Source organism: Euleptes europaea, chromosome 2 (genome assembly GCF_029931775.1).
Source record: "Euleptes europaea isolate rEulEur1 chromosome 2, rEulEur1.hap1, whole genome shotgun sequence".
Lineage (NCBI taxonomy): Eukaryota > Metazoa > Chordata > Lepidosauria > Squamata > Sphaerodactylidae > Euleptes > Euleptes europaea.
Genome location: NC_079313.1, coordinates 80,778,316 through 80,792,564, shown reverse-complemented (window position 1 = coordinate 80,792,564; position 14,249 = coordinate 80,778,316). Strand labels below are relative to the sequence as shown.

The window sequence follows — 14,249 nt, the reverse complement described above, 5'->3', positions numbered from 1 at the left end:
CAAAACAGCTGCTGGAGAGATGGAGCCACCCACATAACAGGAAGTCCAAGTCCAGGGGAGAAGAGGGGTAATTTTACACACACACATGCACGCACACACACTCTCACTCACTCACGCATTCACTGAGAAAGAGGAGTGAGAGAATAAATCTAACACTATGGTGGCAGCAGTTGTCAAAACAACATCATTTTAATCTGCAAAGCCAATCAGATCTCCAGTGACCAGTCGGAAGCCCTGCTGGGCAAGAACCCCACCTGGCCCCACTCACTTTCTAAAACACTTAGTGGGCATCAGGAAAGGTGTCATCAGACACCATAGATCCCACAGGCACCACCTTGCTGGGGGGCCCTGGGATAAGACCTGGGGCAGCTGGCTTCAAATTCCCACTCACCATGAAGCTCACAGGCAGTGCAATCCCTTGGGCCAGTCACTCACTCCCAGCCTAACGTACCTCATAGGGTTGTTGTAGGGATAAAATGAGTAATGGAGAACAACATACCCCTGCCCTTGGAGGCAGGGTGGGATAACATGAACCGAACCTAGTTTTGTAGACGATGTCACAGCCAGAAGCTTCCTTTTCCTCAAGTGGCTTGGCATATGATTGGTTAGTGTATTATGGCTGCTACATTAAGCCTACCTCAACTTGTGTCATTTGGCAGCTGTCACATGCTGAGCCATCTTGTGCAATGGTTTATGGTGCAGATCAGCCAATTTTTCTCCACGCCATTGCAGAACCTTTCTTTTTCAGATGTTTGCAGCAACACTGGAGATAGTAACCCATCCCGATGAAGTTTTGCACACAAATTTCTCATGTAATAATAGCCACCATGTGCAGCGATTTCATGTGGCTTCCCCATAGAGGCTGTAATGTACAAACTGGCCCCTCACATCCCAAAAAATAGTATCCAAGTGTTGATTCTACTATAGATGCTCATGTCATTGTGTTGCACAGATCATTTGTTTCAGCCATTTTTGAGTAACATATCCCTTGTCCTAGAGGCCCCTGTGTACCTTGCTTATTCCTTTTATCTGCTTGTAACAAACTCTGGTCTGGCTGATAGGGCAAATATATTAGGATATCTCAGTACAGAGCTATGGTTCCTTGAGGAAGTATCGACAGTTGCTAGGGGAAGTGAGAAGTCCACCGGGACTTGTTGAAGTGCAAATGCTGACCAAGTCGTAATTCTGAACTGCTGCCTCTAAGGTCCTTGTATGTGCAACCAGGGGTCATTCAACACCCCATCCCATACCAGCCAGCTGTTGCTATCACTGTGGCAATTGTGTCTTCCAGCAGTGTCTACTTGGAGAGGCTCACTGTGACAATGTTTTGCAATTCCTACTATAGAGTGGGATTACAGCAGCTCCACACTTTAAGCAGTAATCCTTTTTGTCTTAGGTTGACTGGTGTTCTGCCAATATTTCCCGCAGCACACACCCAAAACATGGGCAGCAGATCCACCTGCTTAACATCCATGTCCGTATACCATGGAACTGTGATGAATCAGCCCGGGGGGGGGGGGAAGATATAACTGGTGAATGTGCTTCAGACTACTTGTTTCTGATACAGCGCTCCCACCTCAATCCAATGTGTTGGTCTATGGCTTGCGGTTTCTGTCCCTATCCCCCCCCCCCATAATTCTTCTCATTTAAATGAGACTAGGGGGTTACCGCCCTTGTATTCCCAGCAATGTATTAAGAGTTTGAAAATGTTATAAAAAATACTGTTCGCACTTTCTATGTATTCCCACCGATGTATTAAGAGTTTGAAAACGTTATAAAAAATACTGTTCGCATTTTGTTTGGCCCCTTTAGCTGTGAAGACGTCGTCCAACCATTTATTAGCTGTGGTATCCAAAAAACCTTTTAAAGCGATGTTTTTATAACATTTTCAAACTCTTAATACATCGCTGGGAATACAAAGTGCGGTAACCCCCAATGTCTTGAATACAATTGCAAGAAAAGTAAGAAGTAGCTGAAGGCAAAAATATTTCCCCACAGACCAAGCCTTTGCAAGGACCAAAACAAAATGACAGAAATATAACAGAGAAAACAAATGGAAGAAAGTGATCAATCTCCAAGAAAATGCCCATCTATTGGCAACAAGAGTAATCTGACACAGTTGTATCAAGGTCAAGACAGAAAGGTGCAGTGTGTATATTTTCTGTAATCTGTCAGGAACTTTAAAATAATCTCCCAGTTTTGAAAAATAAATAAACACCTTTAGTGAACCTTTAATTACAATTAAAGACTTATGCTGAAACAATTAAACAGTGCAATCCTGACCAGAATCACACTGGTCTTAAGTCCACTGAAACCAATGTGTTTAGAAGGGTGTAACTCTGTTTAGGATTGCACTGAAATTCTGCTCACTACAATAGCTTCTGACTTCAAGTATTTCCCAAAACATTACCATCACAATAAAAACAAAACTAAAAACATATATAAAATGTAAAGGGAAAAATAAATTCATCCGTAAGTGGTTGGCACAAAGCTATATGAGTGCCACCTCAAAAATTTAGCATCCAGACTCATTTTTCGGCCTTCCAGGTTTCATATTTTACAGCGCAATCCTGAGGCAGGGGGACGGAAGGTCACAGGGAGCCGACTAGGCATTCTGCTGGCATATCTCTGAGATGTGCTAATGGAGCATTAAGGCTGGTTGCTGGCATGGCAACACTGCAGAGCAATGCTGGCGCAAGCTGCTGTACAGGCGGGAAAGGGGGCAGATCTAGGAGTGTGGCAGGAGTCAGTCGACTCCCTAAGTTGTCTCACTACGGGAACACCTCGCAAAACCAGCAGAAAGTTATGTCGTCGGGCGCCCATATAATGGAAAAGGCCAGGTATTCCTCCCACACATACAGGTGCAACCCTATAATGGGCAGCAGGGATGCTGGCAGCCCCATAATGGGCTGTTAGAATGCTCCTTTGCCAGGGTGCCCCTCGCCCTTCGTGAAGGACAGGGCACAACTGGAGTTTGGGGTTTAATACCGGGTTCCACAAATGAAATTTCTAGGTGCCACAGTGACCTGGTGCTTGGGATTTGTGAAGTCCCGGCTTAAGTGATGTCTGCCCATGCACAGATGGTACAGGTCATGTACCCCTTTTTGGTAATGTTTAGCTCTGGGTTCCCTGGCCTTTCTGGATTTTTTGATCCACACAGGAGGGTTACCCATTGCAATTCAATATGGTTATTTCAATTACCTTTTTGAGATTTGCCTCGTCTTGTTTTTGAGGTCTGCTGCCCCCTTTCCAGGTCACCTGATCTTGTGGTTCAACTTTTCTCCATTAGCTTTGAAATGTTAGAAAGAACTGAACAATTACTGCACTAATGGGTGTATAAGTTCTCTCATTATTTATTAAAACTCAACACCAATAATTTGATTGAAAAACATAACTGGGACTGATACCATTAGAGTGATTTACTCTGGTTAGATATTTCATGAGCTGTTACAGCTCAGATTCTGGAAGCTATTATCAAAGGTCAAATGATGATGAGATGGAACATCACATTAGGAAAGGCAATGGGAAGATTCCTATACAGTGTCTGCCCTCTGCTGGTCTGTATTAAACAGAATATGTGTGGTGTTCTAATGCAGTTGAAGCAACTCTTTATTTCAGAATAGAGCCCAGTGAATTGACATCTAACTTATGATGTGGTTAGCCACACACAGGTGGAAAACAAAGTTTCTTTTAAGCAACAAAGATTCTGGCCATCAAGATAAAAGGGAAAGACAGCAAGTGATTTAGATGAATTTCTGCAGCCACTTGGTCGTTAGATGCCGTTCACTTAAAACTGTTCTGCAAATATCAGTCCATTTAAGCCACTGGTTCCCTACCAGGGGTCCGTGGACCCCCAGGGGTCCACGAGAACTAAATTAAGGTCTGTGAAACAAAGTTATAAGCCCATAATAAATTAATATTTTCAATTATAAGTTCTCTATTATAAAATATATATATTCAAAAATTATTCTAAGTTTAATGTTTAACTAACAGTTATGATTAAAGTTTATTTTCAGATTCTCAGAATTTTTATTTTGAACCTTGGGGTCCCTGCACTGAACAAAAAAGTCCTAGTGGTCCCTGGTCAAAAAAAGGTTGGGAGCCACTGATTTAAGCACACACAAAGAACCCTGACTTACACTCTTCTGATTTGTTCACCCAAGAGAGGTGAGCAGGGCACATGCTATCACCACCACTTACCCACTTAAAGAGGGCCAGCAGGAAGCACCGGGAGGCAGCTTACTTTGCCTCAACTTCCATTTACTCCTTGAGAATGTTGTTATGTGAACCCCAAAGCTGATCCAGTTAAATTATTTGTTATGCTATTACAGCTTAATTTATTATACAGTAGTAGCTTCACCAATGCTTTTCTAAACATTGAAGTACACTGTACTCACCTTGTCACTGCTGGCTGCTCTTTCCATGTGCTTGTGAGACAAGTGATATGATAAATGGAAATCTTCATTATCAACTAAACTCACTGTGGCCTCTGACACTAAAATGCACTATAAAATATGTTGGCACTGAACAGAAGTGAAGAGTTTGTGGTCCTGAGAGAGATGATCCTGGATGGTAAGATCAAAGTTTAAGTGATACTAAACACTGCATTATCTTGGAAATAAATGTATTGCTCCAGGATGTATTTTCAGTGATGCATCATCATCTAATATGTCTCAAGATTTTATGTAGTTACATGCATTTCAGTTTTATACTACAAAAAAGATGGGGGAGATAAGCAGTTGAAGCACTAACAGTTTGTACATTATATTCAGTTAAACCAGCCTAAAAGTGATCTAAAATAACAGATTACTAGTGATGAGAATCTGGTCGAAATTGCATTAAGATCAAAGCAAGCTGTGCATTTTCTTCTGCCGTGTCATCCTTCTCCAAATCCAGTAAACCAGCCCAAAATAGATATTAATGGAGGTTCTGTCAACGTGATTTGAAAATAGATTCATGCTAACTATTAATTCGTTTCTATGACACCCAGTCTAACTTTGTATTTTTCTGCCTGTCTCCCACACAGCTATTTAGAACTATCTGCATGAATGTAACCTATATTGTAATGTGAAATTATGGGCATTGATTTCTACTATTAATACATCTCAAGGTAATTCAATGTAAGATTTCAATATAAACTTGTAGCCCAATCCATTAACCAGTTAATCAGAATGGATTTGATTTAAATCATTAGTCAGTAAGACTTGATTGAAATCATTGTTTTCTACATAAACAGCCCATTCCTGAAGGGAGGGCTGAAGCTCCGTTGGAGCTGGTGTGACCCTGCGCTGGCATAGGTGCCACCCTATCACAGATTAAGGTGGCACCTACGCTGGTGCAGGGGCAAACATGCTGGCATCTGGGTGCCACCAGCCCCCGCCGCCAGTGCAGTCACACCGGCAGAGCTTTTCCCAAAAGAGAAAGCCCACACTGGCATGGGGGGGGGGCGTTCCTGGGGGCGGAGCTGCCTTTAGGCAGCTTTGTTAGATAACTGAGCCCAAGGATCGTGATTGTGGTTAGAAAGTTTCAGGTCAGAGCACACAATAAAACAGAGTCAAAGACTTTCTCTTAATCAAACAAAAATCCTTTACTTTCCCAAACAGGGTAGGTTTTACAATCTTAACAAAGGAACAAGGCAATAAAGACAATTCTAACTCCATGACATTCTGCACGTTTGCAATGGAGATTTGCTAGCCAATAGACTACTGACATCTGTTTTCATCATCATCTTGACTATCTAAACTGTTGATATAAATAAATTAACCCTTTAACTGTCTTGGCAGAAATGGAATTCGCATTGAATCTCCAACAAGCTTCCACAGCCCTTTCACCTTGGGAACACCCCCTTGAGCAGTGACGGGGCTGCACCACCTTTTTTTAGTAGCGCAGCCTCGCTGTCGTCAGCATTTCCCCCTTTTTTTTTATTAAAAAAATTCTTTATTAGGCTCCATGGCGGCCGAGAAGCTTCTGAGGCGGCGATGCAGCTCTGCTGCTCCCAGACACTGCAGATCTACCCCCCCTTCAGGATTTTGCTCGTAGTCTTATTCTTGCTAGTATAATCTATACACACAAAGATCCCAAATTCCGTGCAGCATTCTTCTCAAAAGGTTTAACTTTCATTTTTACTGCCTGCCCAGGGTGGCATGGACAGATTACTAGTACTGAACCAGGCCACTTAACGCTACACCAGTATTAAGTGATACAGGGGGCAGAGTAATAAGCTTAAATGTGGAAAAATTGGGTTCTCATCTATGTTCCGCTACAACTCAAGCAAGTCATGGATGCTACATTTTGTTTAAGACTAGAATGACATTCTGAACTCCTGGGAAAAGTGAGGGATACAGACAAAATGGCATCGTTATATACAGAAAAGTCAGTTCCTAACATTCCTGTATGCTCTTGAGTAACCAAGAAGCAGAATTCAGAATAGAGCTATGTAGATAAGAGCAGGTTTAATTCTTAAAAGCTGGAGTCATCTAGGGCAAGGAAAGAGTTTAACCCTCACCTCAGGTTTAATACGATATAAGTGAATTCATTCCAATGGAAGAAGTAAAATGTTGTACTTGGGGCCACCATTGTCATGGGAGGAGACCCTGTCTCCACAAAAGTCAAATTCAGAAGGGAAAAAGACAACACTGTATTTTTTTCCCTTCCTTTCCAACAAGCATAGCTCCTGATGTTGATAGTGGCAGAAGACATTCCTTACATTCTTCACAGGACTTGAGAGGCTTGTTGGGTAATGAAGCAGTGCTGGACTTAGAAAATCAAACCTAGTCTTTCATTTGGTCTGTCCATGGCAATATCTTCAGAGGCAGATGGAAAGCAGATGACTGGAAGAATTCTTCAGCTCTACCACCTTGTTCATCACTGAGGCTGTTGCAGCAAACAAAGCAATAGCCTGTCGAGGTTCTCTGACTGTGGAATAACTGTGCTAAGGAATTTTGCAAGAGGAGTGGTAGAGAAAGGACTAGAAATCCCCATCTGTCTCTCACCCATCATAGGGCTTAAACAAATAAACACAGCCATACCTAGGCCCCTTTCCTTACATTGTCCCCTGATTCCATGCTTTGTTCCAACAGGAAATTTAAATTTTAGCAAGTAGCAGAACTATTCATTTACTTTTCAAGCCGTGAAAGCCATCAGAGTATGTGTTGGGAAACACAAAAATGTACTTTTTGCCACTAGATGGGCAGATTGGCAGAGCAATATAGGAAAAGCAGTCCCAGATAATATGACTATGCCCCTGAACGGCATCAGAGGAAAAATCTGGAATAGAAGCAGCACAGAGAACATATATAACAATTATTACTTGTTGTTGCTTAAAAGTACAGCCTGAGAGCTATTTTCTCAATATCATTTTAGCAGCTCACTAAGACTGATACTTCTTCTGTTTGTTTATTTAAAACATTTCTGTACTGCCTTTCTGCCCAAATAGGGTTTCCAAGGTGGCGAATATCAAACATTGAAATATTTCAACATTAAAAACATTTTTTTAATAATTCAATAAAAACATATATACTTAACACAAAAACCAGGGAGGTCAATAACAGTTATTGGGGGTATGCCAAACAGAACCAAAAAGTCTTCATCTGCTGGTGGAAGACAATTTATCCATTTTTTGTTTATGTTATTTAAGAAGAGCTGGTTTTTATATCCTGACTTTCTCTACCACTTAAGGAGAATCAAACCAGTTTATAATCTCCTTCCCTTCCTCTCCCCACAACAGACAATTTGTGAGATTGGTGAGGTTAAGAGAGCTCTAAGCGAACTGTGACTAGCCCAAGGTCACCTAGCTGGCTTCATGTGTAGAAGCGGGGAAACCAACCCGGTTCACCAGATTGGTGTCCGCCGCTCATGTGGAGGAGTGGGGAATCAAACATGGTTCTCCAGATCAGAGTCCACTGCTCTTAGCCACAACACCATGCTGGCCCACCTACACTATACTGGCTCACAATAACAATAAAAATACAGGAAGACAAATGACCATCCCGAGGGAGGGAGTTCAAAATTTTGGTGGCACAACCATGAATGCCCTTTCTTGGCTTGCTACCCATCCAGCCTCAGAGGGCAAGGTCACCCAAAGCAGGGCCTCAAAAAATGACTAGAGTGGATGGGTAGGTTTTATGCCCTGGCCTGTTTTTATTGGTTTGACTTGTTAAAATTTCCTTTTGTTTTGTTAGTTTGTGATCTGCCTCAAGCAGATTATGCAAAGATGGCATACAAGTTTCATATAAATAGATGTTAAAATCTCCTTTGCCTTTTTTCAAACATACCAACAATTAAGTTAGCCTTGATACAGCTCAGCAGACGAGCCTGAAGAAACTGTGAAACCCTTTTTATCTAAATAGCTTTATATCTAAATAGTAGAGTAGGAGCCCCGTGGTGCAGAGTGTTAAGCTGCAGTACTGCAGTCAAAAGCTCTGCTCACGACCTGAGTTCGATCCCAATGGAAGTTGGTTTCAGGTAGCCGGCTCAAGGTTGACTCAGCCTTCCATCCTTCCTAGGTTGGTGAAATGAGTACCCAGCTTGCTGGGGGTAAAGGGAAGATGACTGGGGAAGGCACTGGTAAACAACCCCGCAAACAAAGTCTGCCTTGGAAACGTCGGGATGTGACGTCACCCCATGGGTCAGGAATGACCCGGTGCTTGCACAGGGGACCTTTACCTTAAATAGTAGAGTACCTTCTTCTAGGTAAATTGTTAGCTTGGCATTGGTAGTGATGCTGTGTACCAAGACTTTTCTGATGAAAAGACAAAGGGCTCAGTCCACTAGAAAGTTCCCTTATGTAAGCCCAATTAATGGGAGCTGCAGCAAAGCATTATTTTTTATTACAAGTGCTCTTACATTCCTCCCACTAATTTCAATGAAGCAGGATTCATCAGGAAGTTTCACAGTATCTCATTATGCCTTCATAAACACAGTGGGCCCCTATCATTGCACAGGTGTTAAATTAAGTGTACAAGTCTGGGAAGATTGTATTATTGTATTCTGATAGGGCAAATGATCCCTGCAGCTATTTGGGATACAACTGAGCCTTGCATAACTTAAAAATGACACAGACTGTACCTCTTGCTATTTGACCCCACTGTTAAGATTTTTTCCCATTCTGCCATATAAGCTTGCTGGGTGACCTTGGGCCAATCACACACTCTCAGCCTAACTACCTCACAGGTCGTTGTGAGGATAAGATGGAAGAGAGGAGAATGATGTAAGTAGGGTTGACAGGTCCCGCTTTGCCATTGGTGGGTGGTTTTTGGGACGGATCCTGAGGAGGGCAGGGTTTGGGGAGGGACTTCAATGCCATAGAGTTCAATTACCAAAGCGGCCATTTTCTCCAGGTGAACTGATCTCTATCGGCTGGAGATCAGTTGTAATAGCGGGAGATCTCCAGCTAGTACCTGGAGGTTGACAACCCTAGATGTAAGCCACTTGAGGTCCTCATTGGGGAGAAAGGGGGAATATAAAAAAAATCAGTTGAAGGCACGGCTCATGCATCTGATGAAAGGGTCTCTATTCCATAATGAATCTTATATTTTTAAGGGGCTGCAAGATTCCTTGTATTTGCTGCTGTAAATAATAGTTAGTTGGAATTGAATGCCTACTGCATCCCCCCCCCCGCTTTTCACTTTGCAAGGACTTTATAATTCAGATAGTGCTATGTGTGCCTGTGAAAAGTTGGCTCGCCTGTTGGTAAAGGCTTCAATGCTATTCTACACTGCTGACTGGATCCCCTCTCGTCATAACACTGTTGATTCTAAAATCAAAGATAACAGTGTCACTAGCAACCATTCAGTATTGCATGATCTTCCGTAACAATTCCAAATATAGTGAACCTGAGCATTTTCTCCACACCCCGAGCCACCCGCTCCCCTATCCTTATTTGAGAAGCTCGTGGGGGCCCAGAGAAGACCGGTGCGTGCGTGCGTGCGTCACCTTTCCTGATACCCCAACCAAGTCGCCAGGTGCGGGGGGAGGGGGGGGCAGGTGGCCACGCAAGCACATGGCCGGTTAACCGAGCTGCTAGGATATTGTGTGAAGGGGGCGGCAGGGAGGAGGAGCAACACTCTACAGGACTCCATGGAACTGTGGGCGGGGTGAACCGCCATGGGCATAACAGGCGGGCTTCCAGTCGGTGCATCTCTTCGGGGTTGGGGGAGCTCTGTTGTTAAGACTCTGGCGCAGGACATTATAAGCATCCCGAACTCAGGCGCGTTTTCTGTCTGTCTGACTGACTGTCTTGTCTGTCTGTGTGCCTCGTTTTCTATTCGCTGCAATTTAGCCCCTCCCCCTTAGCCAGCGTCCCCAGGACTCCTCTACAAGACGCGACCACGTGTTGAGGGGGAGGGGCGCCTGCGGCCCGCTGCGCCCTTCGCGCCACAGTGAAGGCAAATGAACAAGGCCTCGCCTATACTCCGGCGGGAGCCGCTCCCGTCCAATGAGCGAACGGGTACGGAATCACGACCGCCAGTTTAGAAGGCGGTGAGCAGCGTCCTCTTCGTCCAATCAAATCAAAGGTGTTATGCGAGACGATTTCTAGCCAACGCGAATAGGAGGCGGTAGAATCACGGGTGCCGGGGGGAGGGGGGCGGTGGAGGCCAATGAATGCTTTGATTGCTTAAAAACTATGACGGACGGGAAAATCGCTATGATTGATAAGAGTGTTATCCAACGAAAAGAAGCCAGGCTTTTCTCGCCCCAGCAACAGACCTATGCGACGGCTCCTGTGCAGTTTCGTCCATCGAGGCGCTGGAACGTTAAGAGCGACTGGCGCTTAGTCTAATGAGAGAATGAGGGGGATTAAAAAGGCGGGCTTTCCTCTTCCGGGGCTCAGAGGGACGAGGTTTTTTTTTTTACTCCCTACATTGACAGGCGCTTAGTGCAATGAGAACGATGCGCTTCGACGGAGTCGTCCAATGGTTGCCGACGGGGCGGAGCTCGCTCCTGCGGGAGGTTCCAAGATGGCGGCCGGTGCGTGAGGCGCGACGCTGAGCGCGCGGTTCCCTTTCGCAGGCACTTGCCGCCATGAAGGGCAAGGAGCGCTCCCCGGCCAAGGCCAAGCGGTCCCGGGGCGGCGACGACTCCTGCTCGGCGAGGGGTGAGCGGAGCAGCAAGAAACCCAGCAATGGCGGCGGGAAATCCGCGGGCGGCGGCTCCGGCGAGGGTGGCGGCGGCGGCAGCAGCAGCCGGAGGAGCCTTCACCTGGAGAAGGCCAGCCGGCCCAGCAGCCGCGAGTACGAGTCCGCCACGGTGAGCGGCGGCGGCGGGGGAAGCAGCAGCCGCCACGGCTACAGCGGCAGCAACAGCAGCAGCAAGAACGCGGAGTCCTCGTCCTCGCGTGGCAGCCGCGGCGGCGGCGGCGGCGGGGATTCCCGGGCGCCCCCCTCCGACTCCGGCGGCAGCGAGTACAAGACGCTCAAGATCAGCGAGCTGGGCTCCGCGCTGAGCGACGAGGCCATCGAAGACGGGCTTTTCCACGAGTTCAAGCGCTTCGGGGACGTGAGTGTCAAGATCAGCCGCCTCCCGCCCGGAGTCGGCGACGAACGGGTGGCCTTTGTCAACTTCCGCCGCCCGGAGGACGCCCGCGCGGCCAAGCATGCTCGGGGCCGCCTGGTCCTGTACGACCGGCCGCTGAAGATCGAGGCTGTTTACGTGGGCGGCGGCGGAGGAGGAGGGGGGGGCAGCGGGCGGCGGCGCAGCAGCCGATCTCCGGCCTTTTTAGACAAGGAGTCGCCCTACGGAGCTGCGGCGGTGGGCGTAGCAGCCGCGGCCGCCGCCGCGATCAGGCATCCTGCAACCGGGGCGACGCAGAGGGCCCTTTCCCCGGCTGGTGGAGGGGCAGGGCTGGGCTACAGAGACTACAGGCTGCAGCAGCTTGCCCTGGGCCACCTGCCGCCGCCGCCCCCTCTGCCCCGGGAGTTGGAAAGGGAACGGGATTACGGGGGCTTCTATGACCGCGTGAGGCCTGCCTATAGCCTGGATCGAGTGGCTGGGGTGGCGGCGGTGGCGGTGGCGGCGGGATTTCGTGGCGTTGGTGGCACAGGGACGGCCAGCGAGGAAGAAATCAGTCCCGAGGATGACCAGCGAGCCAACCGTACCCTGTTCCTGGGCAATCTGGATACGTCGGTGACCGAGTCTGACCTTCACCGGGCATTTGACCGCTTTGGGGTTATCACCGAGGTGGACATTAAGCGGCCATCGAGAGGTCAGACGAGCACCTATGGATTTCTCAAATTTGAGAACTTGGATATGGCCCACCGGGCTAAGATAGCCATGTCTGGTAAATTGCTGCTGCGGAATTCTCTCAAAATTGGCTACGGTAAAGCCACACCTACCACCCGACTCTGGGTGGGTGGCTTGGGTCCCTGGGTGCCGTTAGCTGCCCTTGCAAGGGAGTTTGATCGTTTTGGAACTATTCGCACCATTGATTATCGGAAAGGTGACTCGTGGGCCTATATCCAGTATGAGAGCTTGGATGCTGCCCAGGCTGCTTGTACCCACATGAGGGGCTTTCCTTTGGGTGGGCCCGACCGCCGCCTGCGAGTGGACTTTGCTGACACTGAACATCGTTATCAGCAGCCCTACTTGCAGCCACTGCCACTTCCCCCTGCCCACTATGATTTGGTGGCAGAAACATCTGCTTTCGGGACACATCGTGGAGCTCCACCTGATCCGCTCCGGGGTGCTCGGGATAGGACACCTCCGCTGTTGTATGGAGACCGTGACAGAGATCTCTATCCTGAGACAGAGTGGGTTCCTCCTCTGCCTCCTGTTCGGGACAGAGGTAATAGAGGAACTGTCTACGATGCACTTGAAAGTCTGGAACGCCGGCGAGATGGCTGGTCTCTAGAAAGAACCCGTGGGGAGAGGGAGCTAGGCAGCAGCAGTAGAGACCCAGCAAGGAAGCGGAGGCTGGTGGAGGATGGAGGGCGACATTTGGACCGTTCACCAGAGAGTGAACGATCTTCATCCCGAAAGCGGCACTGCCCTGCCGTGGCCTCTCCACAAGACCGTAGTCCTGAGCCAGGAGTGGGCAGAGACCGTTACAGCAGTGACACCGAACGGCCATCCTCCCGTTTGCTTCTCTTGGATCGTCCTTCCCCTGTCAGAGAGCCACATAGGGGTAGCTTGGAGAGAAGCCAGAGTGAGAAGCGTGACCGTAAGAGCTCAGCAGAAAGAGAGAGAAAACACCGTGCGCTTGTGTCAGCTGCCACTCAAGAATGTAAGAGCCCAGCTAAAAAGGATGAGCACGCTTCAGAAGGGAGCAGTGGTGGGGGCTCTCGGCTGAAACCTCCACCCCCAAAGCAGCAGCAGCAGCAACATCAGGATGGAACCACAAAGCCTGGGTCCTCACCCAAACTATGCCTGGCCTGGCAAGGAATGCTTTTGTTAAAAAACAGCAACTTTCCATCTAACATGCACCTACTTCAAGGGGATTTGAGCGTGGCCAGCAGTCTTCTAGTAGAAGGAGCAACTGGTGGCAAAGTTGCGCAACTAAAGATCACCCAGCGTCTTCGTTTGGACCAACCCAAGCTGGATGAGGTCACCCGACGTATCAAAGTGGCAGGTCCCAATGGATATGCTATTCTGCTGGCTGTGCCTGGTACCACAGACAACCGTGCCTCATCTGGGGCTAGTGAAGCTAACACCACCTCTACACAGCGGCCACTCAGAAACCTCGTGTCCTATCTTAAACAAAAACAGGCAGCTGGGGTGATTAGCCTCCCCGTAGGGGGCAACAAAGACAAAGAAAACAGCGGGGTCTTGCATGCTTTTCCACCTTGTGATTTTTCTCAGCAGTTTCTGGATCCTACAGCCAAAGCCCTGGCTAAATCAGACGATGACTACTTGGTCATGATCATTGTCCGTGGTGCATCTTAAAACCCTGATGCTTTCTCTTTACCTTGCTCTTCACACAGCCCCCTAGTTCCAGTGTCTGCCAGGTGCTATGCGCTAAGCCTTAGCCAGCTCCCTGAATATAATTTTAATTAGATCTGTAGATAACATTATCTCCCCTAATTTTCTAAAAAACTCTTTAGAAGGCAGACACGGTGTCTACTTGTTACAGTGACTAGGCTACCTTTGACTGTCTTGTGTATGTACAGGTAGAAGGAAGGGAAGGTCTCCTTCAGCTAAAATATGAAGCCCAGAAAAGTTTGCCTGTTTTTTTAGCTTTTAACTTTTTGTCCTTTTTCATTTCATAACTTTTTAAAAAGCAAGTATAGAAATTCCTTCCTTGTATGTACAAATTT

General features: G+C 47.2%; 1 protein-coding gene across 1 annotated transcript; it reads left to right on the top strand.

Moving 5' to 3' along the window:
• Positions 1 to 10,952: 10,952 nt before the first annotated feature.
• RBM15 (RNA binding motif protein 15) lies at positions 10,953 to 13,995 on the top strand. The gene has a single exon (XM_056845429.1). The coding sequence runs from the start codon at positions 11,023 to 11,025 to the stop codon at positions 13,876 to 13,878; it is 2,856 nt and encodes a 951-aa protein (XP_056701407.1). The 5' UTR covers positions 10,953 to 11,022; the 3' UTR covers positions 13,879 to 13,995.
• The last annotated feature ends 254 nt before the right edge of the window (positions 13,996 to 14,249 follow it).

Bases quoted from the DNA above. Each gene is read 5' to 3' on its own strand.
- RBM15 (XM_056845429.1), top strand. From the start codon at position 11,023: ATGAAGGGCAAGGAGCGCTCCCCGGCCAAGGCCAAGCGGTCCCGGGGC.